At 48.6% G+C, this 22,501-nt stretch overlaps 1 protein-coding gene across 1 annotated transcript in view; it reads right to left on the reverse strand.

Annotated features, from left to right (window-relative positions):
* Positions 1-22,501, reverse strand: part of LOC144144341 (WAP four-disulfide core domain protein 1-like) — a 119,497-nt gene that overhangs the window by 35,666 nt on the left and 61,330 nt on the right. Inside the window, exon 2 of the mRNA XM_077675754.1 lies at positions 10,996-11,197. Within this exon, the coding sequence (XP_077531880.1) occupies positions 10,996-11,197 (202 nt within the window). The remainder of the gene's footprint in view (positions 1-10,995; positions 11,198-22,501) is intronic.

Raw genomic sequence — 22,501 nt, forward strand, 5'->3', positions numbered from 1 at the left:
GCGCGTTGCGGGCATTCATTGTGCCAGTGCATCTGTCGTGGCAAGCCGGCCATGGCGCAATGCCTGCATTCGGACATGGGCGCTCGGCCCGGTGTATTAGGCGGACGCTGATAGGAATTGCCGCTCGGTTCATTGATCTGTGCGTGTCGACCTGGTGGAACGCGGTGCGACTTAGCTCCGTTCATAGCAGCCTCTACTCTAAGCGCAGCTGAAAGCCACGCTGCTGGGGTTGGTGGAGTAAGCCCGGCAAGAACCATTTCCATTTCAGCAGGAAGGCCGTCGATGAGCCCTGATATAAGGTTTGCGTCCTTTAGTTCAGCGAGGCGTCCCAGACACATTTTTTCATCGTAATACTCCTTGAGGCTCTGGCCCGATTTCAGGCGGCAATGAATGAACTGACGGAATGGATCCGCGATGGCGCTTGCGAACCGTTCGGTCATGCATGCAACGAGGTCCTCCCAAGCTGTGCCAGTGTCAAACACCTCGGTAAGGTACCAGCGGAAGGCCTCACCTTCAAGGTAATCGGAGAAATTCAACAACTTGTCTCGCTCGGTCCATGCAGCGGCCGCAGTCTTCACCTCGAAGAGTCGGAGCCACTTGTCAAAGGGAACATCGTCGCTTGCTCCCGAGTACTTGGGGATGGTGATGGCTTTCTTGGATGTTGTCATGATGCGGGGTTGCACGGTAAATCCTGTCGGCTAGTGTAACGCAGGAGACATGGCGTCCGTCGAACCAACACCTTTATTAACAACTTCTTCTTCTTCATCGTCCACCACTATCGCACCGCACCGTCTCTTGGTGGCTAATCTCCCATTCCGGCCAACTGCCCTGCACCATCCATCTGCGGGACGTCACATATATATATGTAGGAAAGCGGAGGCGTGGACTCGGTGAGGTGCGCTGTGGCTTCCTACATTTTATTGGGGTGCGCAAGGCCCGGCCGGAACTGGAGTGGGAGCGGCGTAGAGACAAGCGACCGCCCAGGCGCTAGGTCGAATTCGATCCGTTCTGTCTCGAGACGCGTGGCTGCTGACGTTGGGTGAGCCTCATTTCGCACACGATTTCTACGACACCCCCTCGCGCTCCTGTCACGTGATCATAACGGTCGTGACGTCAAGACCAAACGTCACGTGACAAAGATCGTTTCGTCACTTACTTGTTTAACCCAAAACAAATCGTGCCGTGCGCGTTTTCTCTACGTTGGCGTCGGCGTTTGTCGGTTCGGTGCTATCCGCGTTTGGTGTCAAGGGCGGTTATTTAAAACAAGTGCAGCGTCGATCTGCAAACGTTTCTGTCAGGTAAATAAGCGAGCGAGAGTGAGGGAGAGCTATTTTCCCCTTGTTTCCGTCGTTTCGTGGTTTCGGGCGTCGCGTTCGTGCCGCGGCTGGCCTTGCGCGCCGGGAAGCTGACGCCCACATGTAGTAGTTACTAACCTCACCTTACCTGTTCTTGCTTCTAGCTCATAGTACTGGAACAACGAGAAATTTCGCAGCTACTTTGAAGCGGTGTGGCTAAGTGTGAAGGAGCTGTGGGTAATGTTTCACAGGCTTGAATTTGACGCTGTTCTAACGACAAATAACGGCATTGAAGCCCAAAACAGGGTGCTCAAGGCCCACTATTTCAAAAGTGCGAGTGGAAAGCGGTCACTGACGTCTCGGATCGCAGCCGTTGGCTACCTTTCGGACAACGAGAAAAGGTTCCATGAGTCGACGATGAGGCAGTCGTCACTGTACAGACAGTAGAGAGTTTTAGTACAGCGGAAAGCACCACTTTAGCGCGCCCATTGCGTTAGTGGGTACGTTAACTGTCGTGTAACGAGGCGTATCCGTTTGCGATTGCGGCGCGCAATCGTTAACGCCTGTAACAATTTTTATGGAGGCTTTGTGCAAAGCCCGTGAGTTTTAATTGCACAGAGGTGCAGTGTCCTGGTATCTGTACAACAAAGTGCGAGTGGTCTTAATTGTGTTCTTTGATTTCGATATTACTCCACATTGGATTGTTTACCTGTGTATATATTAGTTTGTCTTTCAGTATGTTATTTGAATTTGAATGTTTGTACACCGACACGTACCTGAGGCCTGCTCTCAAATAAATTGGTGTCTGCTTAACTATCCTGTCTCACAGATCTGTAGCATTGCTGAGAGCAATTAAGTGGCTTATAAGCTACACCTTAGACAGACATAATGAATGCTTCACACTGTTAAGGCAGAATTACAGGTACAAACAAGAAGTCGGTCACATAAACAATAAACTACCTACCTGCAAGATATTGCTTTTATTGCCCTTTTGTGCATAAAAATATTGTTTTTTCTTTTGATTTAAGTGTACTTATTGAATTCTAATTTTACTTTCGCAGTCAATGGCCTTTTTGTACATTTGCTGATTTTATATTATATATTTTGTTTTACATACCTGTGACATAGTATTTATGCCAATGGGCATACTATCGCAATAAAAAAAAATGTGGGGTATGCTTGCTGTCATTCTAACTCTGCCTGATTAATGTGAAGTTGTGATGTACAGCAGCGGCAACGAAACATCCCAACTGTATGCGCCATAATGCAAGCATAATGTTTGGTACAAAGTTTGTTTACAGCAAGGCATTTTCAGCTGCTGCTGACATACACAAAAAAATGTAAAGTTCCTTTCAGGCCTTGGTAACTGTTGTGACTAACAATAGTGCAGTAGAAGTGTGGCAGTTTCACAATTATTTTGTAAAATTGGTTGCGAACTCAGTATTCCAACACTGAAACTATGCAAGTCATTACGTTAACTTTGTTTCAGTGGATTCAGCATCTAAAGGTCCAACGAGACGAAAGGTCCAATAGTGGATATTCCGTCTCGGTGGTCATTCAGGCTCGATTGGACTTTCCATCTCAGAGGATCTTTCGTCTCGTTAGACATTGAGGCTCTTACTATAAATGAATGTCTGGAGCACTCTGAAGTTACCTTGAATGCCCTCTACCGCAATATAGTTGTGGGACCTTCTGCAGTTTCACATGCAATACCTTTTACACGATAATTTGAAGTGAAATGTATGCCTGGCACCTCTGATTTACGTCATAAAATTTGAGTGCGCCTGCAACGCTATTGACGAAAGCAAGCTTGATCGCGAGTACGTTGCTGAGGGTGCCGAAATATGACTCCAGTTTTTTCATTCGGACCTGTTTTATCATTCGGGCAAACCATCAGGGTTTTTCTCGTCGTTTTGTTGGAGTGCACTAGTATCAGTGAAAAAAATAATTTTCCCGACCTTCATGCCATGGCAGGCACACGAGCGCTAAGCAAACATTAACATGTTCGTCCATCCAAAAAAAGGAGGGTGCTACGACAGTCGCCTGACACTCACCGTGTACGCGCGTGAGTGTCCGTCAACTGCTGGCAGCCCGTAAGAAGCGGTCTATGCGGATGAGGGTTGTATATTCTCAGTTCGGTCTCATCAAGGCGTCGGTTTGATGTGTCATATTTGTCATCCAGGATTTCACATATTAATCAGTTATTGAGATAAAACATCCTACTTCAACATTTTCCCTTCTGATATTTCATCCAAATTTCGTGCCCATTTATAAAAACGACGTTATTGTGCTTCACTCTGTCACAAGAGCAAGCCCATTTACAAACTTCAAGCCTTGGAATTATCATAGTATTCACTTTTCAAAAACCGTCTTCTTTTCATCAATTCCCTTTCCTCATCTGTCTGCAGCAGTAGAAATTTGACGATGCCCTCAGCAGCATAGACTCAGCACCAGGACACGTGTTACATCGATAAATGGAACACTTCCTGAATGATGAAATGAAAATACGCTCAGGAAATGAAAATTTCCTGAGCGTATCGCTGCTCTATTCGCGCTCAAACTTCACACGGAGGTCGCATTTTGTGGTCTATTTTGTTTGGCACTCGGAACAACAACAGTAGATACCTGTTTATTCTGCAAATACATAATATCGATCTTTGACTATGGCAAAATGGCGGCCATTATGGACGGGCAAGCTGATCTTGGATCGGTGGTGCCACCTGGGATAAGCAAAATGAAATGAGCGATGACAATTCACGGTGGGAAGGAGCCGAACGAGGAAGCAGAGGATCAAAAAACCTCTTTTGTCAAAAAACCGGATCAAAACACCGCTTAGGATGGCCACAAATAATTACACAGCAGCTAGTACAAATCATAATACTGTACTCCTGCGGTTCATTGTTGTCGATACCGGTTACATGGTTTCAGATAAGCTGTCGTCTTCTGTGCCAGGTTACCCTACTTTCCGAAATAAGGCTTACAATTCTTTGTTCACGTTTGTTGCTTTGTTCTCGTTTTACTTCTATTACTATTCTGTGCGTAAGTGTCTGTGCTTGTGACAAGGTGCCACGAGATCATTCACAGCATACGAAAAGGCATATCCTGTTCACCTGCAGTGATCGATATTATGGCGTCATGTCACAAGTACAGAATGTTCGCCGTTCGGCTGGCTTGAGAGACAGGTAAGGTGTGCCGTACATAATGTGCCTTATGAGAAAAGCTTAAGTCGGATGATGTCTGGTTCCTTCACTCCTGCCCGTTTGTGCTTGGTGCGGTGGATGAATTTGGTTGGCTGAGTCATTGTGCGTTGAAGTTGGAGCCTGATCCGTCCTGTGGGATGGTGACCACGAGTAGGCTCAAAGGCCAATTGCACTCAAGATTTCAACCCCCTGAAAATGTTATTTCCGCATAGTCGGCCTAAAAAGACTGCATGCATGCGTAGGCAAAAAAGGACTAAAAGTTGGTCTTCTGGGGGACTACTTGACTTTGCCCCAATCATTACACCCTTTAGGAACTAAATGTGAGCGGACAAACGGTTAATCTGCCACCGGGTTGTTCAGTTGCCATACTCCCCAGGGATGGACAACTATACTTCAAACAAAGGAATGAACAAGAGAGAGCGCCAAGAGATGCTGCTCGAATGCAATTATTTATTTTCATAGCGGGTCAGATGATTTTGTGTGCACGTTAATTCTAGTAAGCCATGAGCGCTTGACCCGTCGACCTTCTTTACCGTCGTTGTCCAAGTCGCGCTGTATTTTTTGAATCATTAAGGAGTGCTCCAGCTAAATCGAGAAGATAGCCCATACGTTGCTAAAAGAATCAATTGAGCAGAAGTTCGTTTTTCTGGCCTAAGAGTAATGGGCGAAATTTTGTGATTTCCGGTCCAGTCTTCACACGCCATTAATCATATGATGGTACCCTGTGCCGCAAAAAAGCAGATTAGTCTTATAGATTTCCATAATCACAATCACACTTTCTTGTTTGTTTTGTGGTGGAACTATTTTTAGGAGGTTGACGAAAGCCATCCGGTACGGCACATTCACGTGCAACGCTTTATATTGACGCAAAGGTGAGGCCCGCACATGACTACCTGCACAGTCACAACGCTCATTTTATTAACGTAGCGTAACATTTGGCACAACACGCTTGGACCTACCGCTATCGGCTTAATCTTCACAACAAATGCATGTCTTGAATAAAACAGTGGGCCTTAGTATTGTTGGACCCTTCGTCTCGTTGGACATTCAGGCCAAAAGCGGTTTTTTTGTAGCTTGAAATAAAATTCAAGATAACAAAGAGCAGAATGCACATTTGGTGGATACTACAATGCCCACAGGAGGATATATATTAAAAGGCGGGGGTAAGTGCGAAAGGGTTTAAGCGGGGGTTGTTCAGAGAACATGCCTGATTTACAGCATCCCTAAAAGGGCAATTGTAAAGTGGCCTTTTATAGTCCAGTATAATTGCTGGATTTTTGTAAATGTGAAATACGAACCTGTTATTAGATACAGAACCTACTTTTTGTCGTTCCTAAAGCTAAGTTACGACGTCCTAGTAAATTGGCAGAATTCATGCTGGAATAGAATAAGTGCATGGACGAGGGATAATGAAAACAAGCGTCCTGCTGTCACCATGGTCTCCGTACCCTTTCTTTCACCACCGCTGCTGCCATCTTTCGTCCCCGCAACGCGCAGCATGTTACGCGGGTAGCAGCTCCGTTGGGCGAAACAACTTCGGGCGCTAACCGAATGCCAAAGCGATCGTAACTGACCAGCACAACCGCGCGATGCTTGCAGCGGCTGCCTGCAACAATCGCTGCACATGCAAGCATCGCACTTCACCGCCGAGTGCGCCGACATGAAGAGCGACAGCACAAAGTAATCGGTACATAGGACACAACACACCCTCCACTCCTCCACATCTCATTTGCGCATTTACCGCAAAATCCGAATGTGGTAAGTACGTCGAGCTCTACGCTCCGATGCACACAATCGAACCTCACTGTATTCGCCACATCACAGCACGGCGTTTGTTCGTGTGGTGATCTCTGGCACGTTGTTGCATGTCATTGCTGGTGGCAACGTGACTTGTAGGATAGGTACTGCAGAACCAGTGGTGGCAAACTACGTCCTCGATTTTTCACGAGATGGATCCGTGTCGTCATGGTCACCGTTTCGTCGACGAGGGCTCAGCACGCCGGCTACACCCGTGAGCTCCCAGCACAGCACACAACGCGAAGTCTAGCGTTTGCAGATCGACGCTGCACTTGGTTTAAATAACCGGCCTTGACAACGTAACACGCGGATAGCACTGACGTTTAGAGGAAGAAAATGGGGCGTCAAACAAACGCCGACGCCAACGTAGAGAAAACGCGCACGGCACGATTTGTTTTGGCCAAAACAAGAACGTGACGAAACGATCTTTGTCACGTGACTTTTGGTCTTGACGTCACGACCTTTTTGATCACGTGACAGGAGCGCGAGGGGGTGTTATAGAGATCGTGTGTGAAATGAGGCTCACCCCACCCGCTGACGTTGGCCAGGCACTGTGATGATGATCGCGCGCTGATGGTGACGATGGCGATGGTGTCGCTACATATATATATATATAGCGTTGAACCCTCTTACGCTACCTATGCAGGTAGCTTAAGAGGGTTCAACGCTGGTCGACCACTCTCGACATGTCGTAGACGTTTGAGTCCCGGCCCGGGGGTAAAAAAGAAGGTCCCCTTCACCCCGAGTAGTCCGAGTGGTGCTGGCTACCACCCCCAAGCGCAGGCAACAAATCCCTTAACATAAATACCCGACAAAGTGGAGGGGGGAAAACAGCCCCGCCGGTAGCGTAGTGATCATCGCACCAGACGCGTATTGTGGAGGTCGTGGGTTCGGATCCCACCCGGCGGGCATTTTTTCTCCACTTTCTTTCTTTCAAAAATTCTTTGTCTGTTTCAATGACCTACCGCATCCTCCCCCTTTGCTTCCCTTGGCATTCTTGACTGCCAATCCTTATTTCTATATATATATAAGGAGAGAGAGTGAGAGAGAGAGAGCGATACATAGCTGCATCGAGTGCTTGCAGAGGTCCCAGAGAACAAAAGAACTTCACGTATGCAGAATAATCCACGCGTTCGGGAATTATGCTAGCCAAGAGTCAGCCGGTTTTGCCTTGGAATGGCGAACCCGTCGAGCGTTATGTACAAAAAAAATTAAAGCCGTTCCACTTTATGTGAAAGCTGTTGGAAGTGTAGATCAGTTATTCGCCATAATGGGCTACCGCCGTTATCCGCCTACTGCTACCACCCCATGCAATTCAAATTTCCCGCCTTCGCAGTGCTCGCCCGCCCCCTGGCTGAAACTGCGCCAGCGGAAGTTCTGTTCTTTTGTGCTTGCTTTAATTTCGTGTGCCGGAGCTGTTTTGCGTCATTTCGAACGCGTAATTTTTTTCTTGCGCGGCTGGAGCCTTTCTGCAGCATTTAGAACGCGCCATTTTCTTCTTGCGCGTGGAGCCTTTCTGAGTTATTTCGAACGCGCCAATTTTTTTTCTTGCGGGCCGCTTTTTTCGCTTACTATCGTAAAAACCAACCCAACGAGCGGTCCTAACTAAATGAACGCGGGCGCTGCCGGTTCATGGGCCCAGTCAAGCGGTTAAGTCTGCTTTTAGCCCATGGATCCTTCCAGATGTATTTCTGGGAAAAAAAATTACGCCCACCTCCCCTCGCGGGAATCCTGGTGTGATGCGACGCTGAATGGGGTTCCATTGTGCGTTTCCGTTGGGTCGATTACTCGAATTGCGTGAGCAATCGTCGGGTAATGCGAGAGAGAGAGAGAGAGAGAGAGAGAGAGAGAGAGAGAGAGAGAGAGAGAGAGAGAGAGAGAGAGAGAGAGAGAGAGAGAGAGAGAGAGAGAGAGAGAGAGAGAGAGAGAGAGCAAGCGTAGCGCGGACCACCGTCGAATGAGAAACCGGCCGGAGCGCGGCACTCCGCTTATATGCGCGCCGCACTGCGCGCGCCACAGATGGGGGAGAGGGCGCGCTATCACGGCGAGAGGAGAAGGGGTGAGCGGAAGAGAGACGCAGCTGTCGGACGCGGACAATGACGACGCAGGAAGGACAGGGCCGCCGGCAAGAGATGCTCCTCTCAGCGTCGCATCTAATAAACTTATTAAACCGATTAATACTTTGCCCCAAATGTACCTGTAGCGCTTCCGGTTAATTACGTATATTTTGCCTCAAATGTACCTGCAGTTTTCTTTGCGCTAAACAACGGGGAGAAGTATGACAAGCGCCAGCGGTTCACTAGTTTCGAACGCTTATGACTATATAAACCGCTTGGCTTTCGAAGCCTCTCGGGTACGCCGCGACGACAGCGCTACGAACGCCCTGTTGCTCTACTTGGGTCCAGCGAGCGAGCTACGACGACAAGGCGAGCCCCTAGGTGCTCTGCACTTAAAAACAACAGAACATTTTCGAGAATTATCCACGCGGAGCACTGCTTTCGAGGTGCACTAAAGTTCTAAACACTACTGCCACATTGCGCTTGTGTAATGCTGGTTTCACGGAGCTACCACAACGCAGATTCGCAGCCTCTCAGTGCGGATGGAGTTCCGAGCGGTATTCGGACCGGTCACATACCCACTCAAGGGGACCGACCCATGACGATCACAGCTGCCATCAAAAGCATATATATTGCCTGTTCCCAAACGTGCACTTGGCTGCGACGCCAACATACCCACCCGCAATTCCCAAGCAAACTGCAGCCGATTCACCAAGTGACCCAAGCCGCGGCGTCAATATACCCACCGGAAGGAGCAGTTGGCTGCTTTCAATTTAGAGGGCCCTGCGACATGGGCCCTGACATGTCACATACCCACGTGGGGGATTGGCCAGGAATCTCCTCGTCTTCCTTGGCAACGGGGGGAGATGGGCGCGCGCTGCCTGACCGCTGACATGGCACATACCCACGTGGGGGATTGGCCAGGAATCGGGCGTGAGAAGGGCTAATGCACCCGCTTAAAGGAGTACTGACACGAAATTTCAAAGCTGAGATCCGCTCTAGCAATCAAGTACAACGACAACACAAATAGGTGTCTGTGCATGGCACATACCCACGTGGGGGATTGGCCAGGAATCGGGCGTGAGAAGGGCTAATGCACCCGCTTAAAGGAGTACTGACACAAAATTTCAAAGCTGAGATCCGCTCTAGCAATCAAGTACAACGACAACACAAATAGGTGTCTGTGAATAAATGCATCTTTCTTTCTTTGTAGTTGTGTGTGTGTGTGTGTGATCTCTCTTTCGCGAACATTACCGAACCGCGCAAATTCAACTCCTGCATTCGCACTTTCACATTCTTCCCCTCGGGGAAATGCGGGGAAAATTTTGTTTGGGCGGCGCGCGCTCTGCTGCGTGGGGCCGTCGAGCGCCTGCTCCCGCTCGCCAGTAACCGCTCGTCTGCCTCGGACTTCACCCAGCAAGCTCCCCACACTTCGGACCTCCGCGCACGACTCTTCGCAGCACACCCTCGCCTCTACGCTCCACCGCTCCCGTCGAGAACTCCTCCCGGACGCAGCATGACGCCAGGACCTGTGTTTGTGATGTGTACTGTGATCGGTGGCCCCCAGTGACTGTGGCAACGCTTCTTTTCCTCGCGGCGCCTCAACTTTTCTCTTTACCTGTCTCCTTTTTCTCTACCCTATTCTATTCATCCCCTTCTATATTCCCTACCCCCCGGACTGGGTTGTATGCCGGTGAGCCCCCAGATGGGCTCAATAATATCCCCAGTCCATTTCTTTTCCTTTTTCATCGAACCACTTAGTAGTAGTAGTAGCGCGCGCTTATCGCTGCGGTGGCAGCCTCCTCGCCTTCGTGCGCCACGTCCCGCGCACGGGTTCCGCGCACGTCTTCTTTCCCTGCTCGCCTATCTCTCCCTGTTATCGGGCCGCTGCTCCGTGCCGGGCGCTTGCCGAAAGGGGTGTGGTTTGACCTCTAGCGTTCAAGGGCAAAACTGGCCACCCTGCGAAGGCTGCCCGAGGTGGCGTAGTGCATGCAGCTTTCGTTACAAAAAGCGTTGCAGAGCCTTTTTAGACATCGATGTTTTCGCATGGACAACTCATAAGGAGTGCTCAGGAGGTTTCCTGAGGTGCGGTTTCGGTGGCAGACCACCCCCAGAAATTCTCTGTCATTGCAGGGGTTGGCGTTACTCAGCAGAAAAATGGCCAAGATGTTTCCCGTTTCGTTCGACCAGTGCATACTGTGGAGATGTAAGCTTATACAGTTCCGTGACCATGGCAGCGAAAGTTGCCCGCTCTTTCTGGGGATTGCACTGCGAATGTCTGGGGATCGAAGGCAACACTGTGACCGGCCGTTTCACTATTATACCTAGCAGCTCCACTTATCCGCGGACCCCCGCCGCGGTGGCTCAGTGGCTAAGGCGTTGCGCTGCTGAGCACGAGGTCGCGGGTTCGATTCCCGGCCGCGGCGGCCGCTTTTCTGATGGAGGCGAAAAGCAAAAACGCCCGTGTGTACGAGATTTCGGCGCACGATAAAGACCCCCAGGTGGTCAAAATTAATCCGGAGCCCTCCACTACGGCGCGCCTCATCGCCTGCGTTGCGTCGGCGCGTTAAACCTCACAATCAATCACTTATCCGCGGAATAGAGGCTCGAAGCGCGTACCTTAGCGTAGCGTACACGTATACGTACCGGGCGGCGGTGGCAGCTTGGGCAGGCAGGTGAAAACGCATCCGTTGAAACAGCACCGGTGGCTGTTCCACCGGCAGTCGTCGTCGCTCGAGCACGGCTGTGCCCGGCACCGGGAGCGGGCCACGGGCACGCGGGGCGCCGGGCAGTCGGCCGTGTCCGGATTCAGTGCCAGCAGGTCTGCCAGAAGCTTGGACAGCTCGGCCTGCATGCAGTCACCACATATATATATATAGGGAATTCGAGACGCCATCATCGCCTCCGAACACGACAGAAAAGCAAACACAGGCACAAGAGGAAAGGAAAGCGTTAGCAAGGCAGGGAGAGCGGGAGCTAAGGAAATTAAATAACGGACGCGGGAAACGAGTGAAAGTGGCACGGGATGGCTTTAATCGAGCAAAGTGGGGAGGGAGATGGTTACACGGTCTGCGTGTCGCTTCTCACGTGTACAGCTTTCCTGCCGAGAGCATTTCTTGAAATTTTGCAATAGGGACCGGCCAGCTGTACGGGTGGCGCCACCACTCGGCGCTCCCCTCGTTAGTGGAATGAGCCGGTGCATTGGACTACACAGCCTCACGTTGTTTTTGTCGTGTTTTTTTCGGTTGTTTGAATGTTTTAGCGGTCTTTTGGGCGGACTTGTGAGATAAAATGAAGCCTAGACAGATGTGTTGGGTTCTTAGATGCAGTAACGGCTACGTAAACTTGTCGGACGCTTCTAAATTTGGGTATCGGCTACAATGCATGAGCACTTTTTGCAGCGATCTACGCTTGGCTCCACCCGTTCTGAGTACGAATAAAACTACTATTATTAGTATTTATTTCTTCCTAAATAAACTAACGGCTACATAAACTTATTTGACGCTTCTAAGTTTGAGAACTGGCGACACTGACATGAGCGCTTTGTACAGCGCTCTGCGCCTGGCTGCGCGCTATCTGAGTAGGAATAAAATATTAATATTAGTATTTATTTCTACCATTTTAAATTATCTTCACTGGCTTCATTGACTACGGTTTTCACGCCAGCCTTAGCGCTGGGATACCGCGATACGTGTGCTTTGAAGAGAAAGGCACTTGCGTACGAGATGGATTACCGTGTGGCCGTAGAAGTGTACTTTCTTTCTGTACCCGTAAGCTTTACGCCTTCGGTTTTGGTGAGCGACACTGTGACAGCAAGGGAGTCTTAAAGCCGAAGTGGAACTACCACGCTTGTGGTGGTAATTTTATCAAGAGCCAAAGTTATTCACCCACCCAACATCCCAAGCTACAAACCATCCCTCCTCCCCTTACCGTTTTCCCACCTGCGGGGAATAAAGGCTGGCACCGATAGTTTAAAAATGCGGCAGTGTTAACGTAAACCGGTGTTATTTAATGCTTAACCATTCTTTACAGAATTCCTGAAAAATTGTGTAATGCCTTGTGAAGAACCAAAAACGCCCGATTAGTTGCCTCGAATATGGGTGCACCAGCCCGAGTCGTCCGGCACAGACACATTACCGACACGCTGGAAAAAGCTTAGATTTGGAGAGGGGTGCATGGAAGTTCAAAGTTAAACAGCAAAATCATCTAGCTCTCCGTTTAATGATTACGATGGTTGAACGCAAAGCTTTCTTCGTGCGAAATCGAATGGGAAATGGTCGAAGTCAAAGACGCTGTGATCAAAAGACCAAACTGCGTGCTGGTCAAATTCGAAGCTCAGTTAGTCAAAGTTCATATCCATAAGGCAACCAAGGTAACACACACGAGTAAGCTTTGCTATAAAACAACATCATCGTCGTTAGACGGAGAAGTGCATGATTTTTCAAGGGTGGCAGCTTGTAAACCGACCGCAGCATTCAGTGAGTACAGGTTTCGGGCGCCCTCCTGTCTCGCGTTTTTCAGCCACGCAGGAATTGGTTTTTGAAAAACTATTAACCAACTAGCCAGCAACCATTGCAATTCTTGCAAAACAATGCTCCTCCACGACAGGCAATAACGTTCTACTATCACGCGGTATTTATTCTTTAACGATTCCCGATAACTGTTGTAAGAGCATTTCTGTAAACTTAAACACGTTTCAGCCGTAGCTAATGAAGTTACGGAAGCGTCGACCATCACAATTTATGTTTTGAGGTAAATCTTAGAAGACACCCGCCAAGTTTGCCTTTCGCTTGTGCACGACGACGTTTCGTCGTCAGCCGCAAAGGCCAGCGCCTCAGCATTCCTGGATCGGTTGCACACACCGGCTTTGTGGGAGCATTTAGCTGCAATATTCTCCTCGAAACGCGAAACTGCATGCAGGCATGCAAAAATCGCATGAAAGAACGGACTTTCACTTCCAGCTCGACTTCCAGCCTGGCGCATTGAGCGTCGTCTGCTATTTGTAAATACTGAGTATGGGCGTAAATCACGCACATGGCATGCCTCGAAAAGGTCACATCCACGCTTAAGATTTACCGACCTGAAAAAAGTCCTCGTGGTTATGTACGCTTTGCAAGCCGCACCACAGAAAAAAGACCGAAAGCCATGAACAACAACGCTGCGCTGACCGCCACCGGAATTCCACTGACGAGCGGTTCGCCACGGGCGGCGCTGTTCGCTGAAGCGACGGTGGTGCCATATAACGGCCGCCCGGTCCCAATAGGTCCGACCGGCACTGGAGCAATAGGCGATGCCACTAACTCTGGCTGTGTTAATTCAAATAACGATTTGTATTGTTTTTCATGTAAATACAGGAATAAATAAACACAAATAAAGCACGCATAGGGCATTCCATGTTCCTTTTTTTTAGTTTTGAATGCTGATTTTGATTCCTTGTTTGGACGGCCGCTGTTTTCCCCCCTCTAACTTTTTACCCCCACCCCCGTTCCATTATCAAGTCGTGAGCAGGTCACAGGTACACGTAGGTACGCGTAGCTGCAGCTGCATGCGTTGCTTAGGGCAGACAACATTATGGCCGCTCATGAGCTGAAAACTCCGCGATACTTGCAAGCTGCAGGAGAGTACAACGACGTCATCCCGGGTTTTTAATCTTCAACAGAAAGACGTTGGTTCCTTTTACTGTTTTTTTTTTAGAGAAAGGTAACATTGCGACGCGAATATTTTATGCGATTGCTACTCCCGCACGTATGGCACGTATTATTTGAGGTGCTTGAAAACTAGTTGAAGCAAGTTATTTTGGTGCCACTCAACCCAACCTATCTTCCGTCGCATTCACGATTTAAGATCCAGACGAGTGTTGTGCTTGAAGGAGTGCTGAAAGTATACTAGCTCGACTGGGAAGTGCCGCCCGAGATATTCCGCGTGTCTGCACCGCGGTCGTATCGAGCGCGCATTGGAGTGGTGTTTACGTCTCGGACGGTGTGCGAGCTCCACTCCACTATCCGGCAAGTTTTCGCGAAGTCCCCTTATTGAGAAAGACGGCAGTAAAGACTCTTTTTTTTTCGGCTTTTGGAATACAGAGTTTATTTTTGAGAGACAGGCCCTTCTATAAACCGTGCGCAAAGCAATCCTTTTGTAAAATCGCAAAATTCCGGGGGTTTAACGCGCCAAAGCTTCACCTGGGCTCTGAGAGAAGCCGTAGGTTGGATTAATTTCCATCAGCTGGGGATGTTTAACGTGCAGCGATATCTCAGCTCACGGACGTTTCGGGGTTTTCTCCGCCATTTGAGAAGCGGCCGCCGCTTTTCAAATGGAGGAGAAAATGGGCATCCCCTTTCCTCCTCACCAGGAAAGGGGATGACCTCGTTCTCATTGTCCGGGATCGGATGGGAGGATTGAAGAAACCCTCCAGCTGGCAGCGTCCACAGTCCACGACTCATGCGGTCTAAGCTGTGTACCATATGTCTGAGCTCCTGGTGGTCCTGCCAGGAAGACCCAAAAAGACCCCGCCACCAAGCATTCCAATCACAATAGATGGTACGGAGATAAAACCAACAGAGCAATGCCGGATCCTCGGTCTCCTTCTGCAAAGCAACGGCAAGGCGCATGCTGCAGTAGGCAAAATCAAGAACAGCGCAGACAAAATTCTATCCATGCTCCGTCGGGTGGCCAAGAGGAACAGAGGTCTGAAGGAGGACGACGCCATCCGACTGGTACAAGCCTACATAATCTCAAGAATTACATATTCGGTCCCCTACCCCAGTCTCACCAAAACGCAGAAGAATACTATAGACGCGATTATCCGCAAGGCAACCAAACAGGCCCTAGGCATACCTATTTATTCGTCAACCAACCAGTTGCAAGCCATGGGCTTACACAACGCGGCCGATGAGTTGACAGAAGTCCATCTCTCCAGTCAGGGCGTCCGACTAAGCCAAACGGCCCACGGACGCGTTACTCGCCAAAATAGGATGGCGCATATATAGAGCCAATACCAACAACAACGCCCCTGACTGAGGAATGGAAAGAGGTCATACACACAAAGCCCCTTACCCGTAACATGACCCGGGGAAGGACGATGGCAGGAGAGAAGCAAGAGCACTAACCATTTCCAAGCAACTAGACGGACACCCAGGAGTCCTCTACAGCGACGCCTCGCTACAGAAAGACACCGACCGCGCGACAGCAGTCGTGACCGACAGGGGGCGGCTTGTTACCAGCGCCACAATTAAGACCGAAGACCCAACGACGTCGGAGGAAGTGGCCATGGCCCTAGCACTCGTTCAACCGGGGGCAGAGGTAGTGGTCACCGACTCCAAAAGAGCGTACGGCAACTACCGGAAGGGGACGATCTCCTCAGTGGCGGCTGCAATCATCTCCAAGAAACGAGTGCCGGGGAGAGCCATAGAGCTCACGTGGGTGCCCGCCCACTCCAAGGTAGCCGGCAACACCATCGCCGACTACCACGCCCGAGCAATGACCCTCCAGGCAGGGCCCGACGCAGACACCCCAACCCCAGTGCTCACGTAGAGATATAACAAGAGCATATCGTGAAGAGAGATGCACCCTCCCTGAGCCACACCGCTCCCTGACTAGGGACCAGCAAACAATACTCAGGAGACTACAGGCGGGGTCGCTCACGCACCCCGTCATGTTACATAGAATGTATCCCGAGAAAGAAGAGGACACGTGTCCGTTCTGCAACCACAGCACTGGCACTCTTGCACACATAATCGCAGAGTGCACTAAACCCCAGGCACCTCTACCCCCCCCCCCTTCCACCCCCCACCCCAACTCCACGAGCGATGGGTCACCTTGCTGGCCAGCCCCGCCCTACAGACTCAACTTGTGCTAGCGGCCAGGGGCAAGGAGCTGCTGGCCGCATACGGGTCCCGTGAACAGGGAACCACCCCGTCCGGCACTTAAAGGTGCCGCCGTCTTTTCTGGCTATAATAAAGTTTACTACTACTACTACTACTACTACTGAGGCGGTGGCGCCCCATCTTGCGTTGAAACGGATTTAAGCATATAAATGAGAGACAGACTGGCCGTAAGTTGTCTTCGTGTCACACGCCGCAGCATGCTAAGAAGTATGCTTTACAGGAGAAAGCCTGGCGTTTGAAATCACTTTCGAGACGGAATTTAACAAATTTCTGTTAATGAAATAAATTCATGATTATTCCGGTAAATTAAATTAGTTTAAATCATGTTAGTTTATTTTACCGGTTTTCTCGAGGGGTTGAATACCGTCGAGCTGATGCGTCGAAGAGGCCGGCGGGCGAGGCGTGGTAGCGCTGCGACTGGCGAGGCTTAGCTGACCCGTCGGTGCGGCACAGTCTTCGTTTGGCAATAAATGGTATCCTGATGGCCTAAAAGGTAAACTGGTAATCCACAGTGAGTTCATGCAACTTGCCGGTTCACCTAGTACCACTCATTACTGCTTGACAAACGAAGTTCTTTCATTTAAAGCGTAGAAACACCGAGCGGATGAAAAACGCGTCTGCATCGCTCGGCTCCCTAACGGCTTTTTCAAAACGCCAGTTTCCAGAAGTGCATGGGTTCACGGCGCCCAGACGCGTGCCGTTGTTTTGCTGTACACCGCTTCCGGAAGTAACGAAGGATAACCGGAGACTACACATCGGCTGATCTCCAGCTGGGCACCGGTTGCCAAATATTCTGAGGCCGTTCGCTTGCCGTGATCCGGCCGAACACCGCTAACCGAATGAAAAACATACATTCTGGGGCCGTACGTAGGCCGGTCTCCTTGATTACACCGGTCGCCCGAAGAAAACGAATATTCTGCCGGACGATCGGTTCACAGTAGAGAGAACGAATGCACGGCAGCCACACTCAGGCCGGTTTTCTTCCGAACACCAACGGCCACACGAATACAAAAAAAAAATGTTCGGGGGCAGGTCGCTTGCCGCGCTTCGGCTGAACGCCGTTTTCCGAAGGAAAAACGGATGCCATACGGCCGTCCGTCGGCCGTTCTTCTTCTGAACGTCGGCCACCGAAAGTAAACTGGATATCTGGCAGCCAAGTACCTGCCACTGTGTGTCTGAACACGGGCGGCCGGAGAAGTACCGAAGGGCTGGTAGCCAAATGTTGGCTGTTTAACGGTTGAACAGTCGCTGCCAAAACCTGGGTGCTGGCCGGACAGGCCAGAAAGTGGCAATAGACGGGCCGGTCGTGGAACAGGCTTTCTGTGGTGCCTGGGTGGGTAATCGTTGTAGGTGTCGTTTACAGCTTCGCAGTCCAACCACCTTCACAGCGTGGATTGGAGCCATTTTTTTACCCCGAGTATCGTATACGCAATCGCTGCCCCGAATCTACAGTTTCCTATTGCACGCAAAAATTTCTGATTGCAAAAAAGCTAATAAGGATAAATTAATAAATGCTAAAAAGAAAACCGTGTTACGAATGAGCCCGCCGTTGGGCTTTGTTTCAACACTCCTCGGCTGTGCGGCAAAGCGTCCACTACGTGCGCCTTTCAAGCAGGCCCCCCCTGTTGGTGACTCACGCTTGCACGTCTCGACTTGTCTGGATCTCTGGCGCCTATTTATCGGCGTGATCAACCTTCGATGACGTGCCGACGCAACACGTAGAGACCTGCCCCAAGGACAAGAAGCCTCGCGTCCGCTGCAGAGACCTCCTCTCTCCCCTCTCTCGGACTCAGTGTGCGCCGCTACTACCGACTGCTCACGAACTCTGGAAAGAGTGTTGTGTGTGTCTATCCCGTTCGTGTCGGGTGCACAATCTAGAGGGAACGCTTGTTTCGACCGTTAGCGCTTCGGGTATAAATACGACCGCCCCCAAGCGCAATAGTTCATTCCTGATAGAGCAGTGAATCAATGCTGTCACTCTGCTCGAGTCCTGTACTGCAACCTCGCCCGTCGGGGCATTGTTCTTTGGATTCGGCTCATCTCTCGCTATGAAGTAAACAAGTTATTTTTTGCCTACGGCTTCTGGACTTCTTCACGGCTGCAATATTGGCTGGCCGCTCGCTTCAAACCACGCTACCACACGTATATCGGAAGCGACGGAGCTCGGACCGGGTCGGCCTTCCCGCATGCAGCAACGGGTTGTCCGACGGTGGGATGAAAACGTCGCAACAACCGGTATATAAGTCAGGCTAAATTTGGCGATGACTTCTTTCGATTGTAGGGTGTGTTCAGATAAGGACAGCCAAAGTGGTACCATGACCATTTTTTGTTTGAGATGAAACTTTAATATTGTGTAGATTATTGTACCTTCACCATGGAACTGGCATTAGTTTAGTGAGAAACACCATCGTTGATTTAATTAAAAAAATATTTAAAACGCGATCGGGCCGGGCTACTTTCCACATTGCTTGGTGTGACAACTTTGGGGACCTGTAAAGCGAAGCGAAAATTTTTCCAAATTTTCATAACTTTGGAAACAAATTTTTGCAAACCTTTCTGCTGGATTCTCGAAAATTAAATTTGTAATATTTATATTTTTTGAGAAAATATTTCTCAAACTTAGTAGCGAGGGCAATGTTGTTCAAAAGTGGCACTTCTAAAAAAATTCTTTTTACACATCGCCCTAAAGGCTAAGCTGTCTAGTTTTTTTATACGTGTTTACGAGGGGCTGCTGAACACCTGATACTCTGCTCAATGCACTAGAAAGAAAATTTATCAAAATACCGCTTCGTAAAGTGCGACAAACAGTTAAAAATGGCAAAAAAGGCCCACCTTTCTAGGTAATTTAAAAAAAAGCATGTTTCGCAATTTTCGCGATATTTGTACCAAAGGGCACTCAATTCCTGAATATTCTAGAAAGCTAAAAAGGTATTGCATTATTATTGTTCCAACTTGGAGAAATGAGGTCGCATTCAACACATTTTTTAATGTCCGATCAAAGGTTGAGTAGCCGTTCGCAATGAAAAAAGACAAATAATTATGGCTGTTTTTTACACATTTTAAAAATAATGCGACTGACACAAAGAAAACTGATCATAGTAATCACATTTACCCAATGTTAAACTTGTTAGTTGCGGAAGGCATTAAAATAATTATGAGGTTTCTCAGGTTGTGTCTCCCACCAGCGTAAGGCTGCCATTTCAACAGTATTTCTTTATCGCCTTGCCTTAGCTGGATCAGAAGCCCATATGTTCGATTCCTGACTCTGCTTACTCGCACATTATTGGTAATTTAAGCCATTTATAAGCAAATAACCACGCTGCCTGCACTGAGATTATTCACATGCGATCTTCATGGTCAAAGATGTATTTCCATTCTACCTCGTACATGCGAAGTGCTAACTGCAAAACAACTTCGCCTTCCCAACTGTCCGTCTTTCAGGCTCCCGGGGATAATAAATAGATGTGCTTCGTGAACATTTCGTTTTTATTTGTTGGAAAGGTAAACATTTTCCCCCTACAAAATCTGCCAAACTTTACTTCGGACACTTCAAGGTTAAGGGGAAGGTGCAGCTTTCTGTTCCATGGACCTTCAAAGAGTCGACTTACAGTGGTCAGAAGCTTTGCGTGTGCTGTAGGAAATACTTCACGATGAAGTTAGATGATACCATTGACCGCAGAGGCAAAGAAGTGTGTTCACGTGCGTCGCGATGTGGAGAAAGACTACAACGACTCTTTGCGGGAGCACAGCATTAATGCAGCCCATGTATGCTTGGGGTTAGTCGAAATCAAGCGACTGCTGGAAGAGCATGCATCAATATACGCTTTAATAATGTATATAACTAATGGTGGTGCCACCCAATTTAAGAACAAATATCAGTTCCTCGAGGTACACAGGAGTGAACGTCGGGTGACAAAGTGGCTTTTCTCTGGAACCGGACATGGCAAAAGTGCGTAAGACGGCGTGGGGGGGCCTTGTGAAGCATGAAGCTGGGGCCGAATTCTCTAAAAAAACCGGCGTCGCTTTGAAACGACGGGGTAGCGCCATGCAAATGCATGTGTTCTGGGGTTGGGGCCGTCGCTTTGGGGTGTTTGCACATGGACTGAGCCGCAGAAAAGCAGTGTGGCAAGGGCACGAAGTGACACCCACTGCCCCCCGTCGTTTCGCTCGTAGCTTCGCGCCCTTGCCACACTGCTTTTCTGCGGCTCAGTCCCTGTGCAAACACCCCAAAGCGACGGCCCCAACCCCAGAACACATGCATTTGCATGGCGCTACCCCGTCGTTTCAAAGCGACGCCCCGTCGTTTAGAGAATTCGGCCCCTGCTGTGCATATTTTGCGTTGACCTTCCAGCGAAGCCACACAAAGTATGAAACAGTTCGTGGACAGCATCCTGGAAAAGTGAATTTCGTCGTGCTATATCTTTACGATGGCGATCTCACCCCATTTGAGGAGAACATATAAGAGATAAGCAAAAATGTTCCACCGGTACTCGGCATCCCGTATCCTCCCGGAAATAGCGAAATCAAGCGAAATAAATTGAAGGTACACAACATCCAACTCGGACTCGGAGCGGCAGCGACGGTTTTCACCTGTGCTTGTCGACACTTTGAAGGTCCATGGAACTAGAAAGCTGCACCTTCCCCTTAACCTTGAAGTGTCCGAAGTAAAGTTTGGCAGATTTTGTAGGGGGATAAAAGTTTACCTTTCCAACAAATAAAAACGAAATGTTCACGAAGCACATCTATTTATTATCCCCGGGAGCCTGAAAGACGGACAGTTGGGAAGGCGAAGTTGTTCTGCAGTTAGCACTTCGCATGTACGAGGTAGAATGGAAATACATCTTTGACCATGACGATCGCATGTGAAATATTCTCAGTGCAGGCAGCGTGGTTATTTGCTTATAAATGGCTTAAATTACCAATAATGTGCGAGTAAGCAGTGTCAGAAATCGAACATATGGGTTTCTGACCCAGCTAAGGCAAGGCGATAAAGAAATACTGTTAAAATGGCAGCCTTACGCTGGTGGGAGACACAACCTGAGAAACCTCACAATTATTTTAATGCCTTCCGCAACTAACAAGTTGAACAATGGGTAAATGTGATTACTATGATCAGTTTTCTTTGTGTCAGTCACATTCTTTTTAAAATGTGTAAAAAACAGCCATAATTATGTCTTTTTTCATTGCGAACAGCTACTCAACCTTTGATCGGACATTAAAAAAATGTGTTGAATGCGACCTCATTTCTCCAAGTTGGAACAATAATAATGCAATACATTTTTGGCTTTCTAGAATATTCAGGAATTGAGTGCCCTTTGGTACAAATATCGCGAAAATTGCGATACATGCTTTTTTTAAATAACGTCGAAAGGTGGACCTTTTTTGCATATTTTAATTTTTTGTCGCATTTTATGAAGCGGTATTTTGATAAATCTTCTTTCTAGTGCATTGAGAAAAGTATCAGGTGTTCAGCAGCCCCTCGTAAACATGTATACAAAACTAGACAGGTAGCCTTTAGGGCGATGTGTAAAAAGAATTTTTTTAGAAGTGCCACTTTTGAACCACATTGCTCTCACTACTAAGTTTGAGAAATTTTCTAAAAAAATATAAATATTACAAATTTAATTTTCGAGAATCCAGCAGAAAAGTTTCCAAAAATTTGTTAAAAAGATTATGAAAATTGGGAAAAATTTTCGCCTCGTTTTACAGGTCCCCAAAGTTGCCACACCAAGCAATGTGGAAAGTAGCCCGGCCCGAGTGCGTTTTAAATATTTTTTTAATTAAATCAACGATGGTGTTTCTCACTAAACTAATGCCAGTTCCATGGTGAAGGTACAATAATCTACACAATATTAAAGTTTCATCTCAAACAAAAAATGGTCATGGTACCACTTTGGCTCTCCTTATCTGAACACAGCCTGTAAATGTTTTTTTTTTTTTTTTCAAAATTGCTTCATTGTGCACTGATTTGCACTCCTCGTCCTCGCTGCAGCCCTCCCGTGCTCCTCGGGTCCAGAGGGCGATCCTCGATGCCGTGTAGTGGAGGTCGTTTAGCGTTGATTTGTGGCTGACACAGATCTGCCTCGAGTCCTCGACTGCAAGCGGCCGCAGCAAAGCGGAGCCTTAACTGGAGCAATGCTGCTGTCCAAGAGTACTGACATTACGAATGCAGTGCTTGTCGCATCGTGTGTTCCGCCGTTCTCGTCCTGGTAATTTCAATTTAGTGCATTGTTTTTGCAAGAAATAATGTACCAACTAGCCCAGAAGCA

This window comes from Haemaphysalis longicornis, unplaced genomic scaffold, assembly GCF_048455015.1.
Source record: "Haemaphysalis longicornis isolate Haplotype H1 unplaced genomic scaffold, Haemaphysalis longicornis Haplotype H1 scaffold_7, whole genome shotgun sequence".
Taxonomy (NCBI): domain Eukaryota; kingdom Metazoa; phylum Arthropoda; class Arachnida; order Ixodida; family Ixodidae; genus Haemaphysalis; species Haemaphysalis longicornis.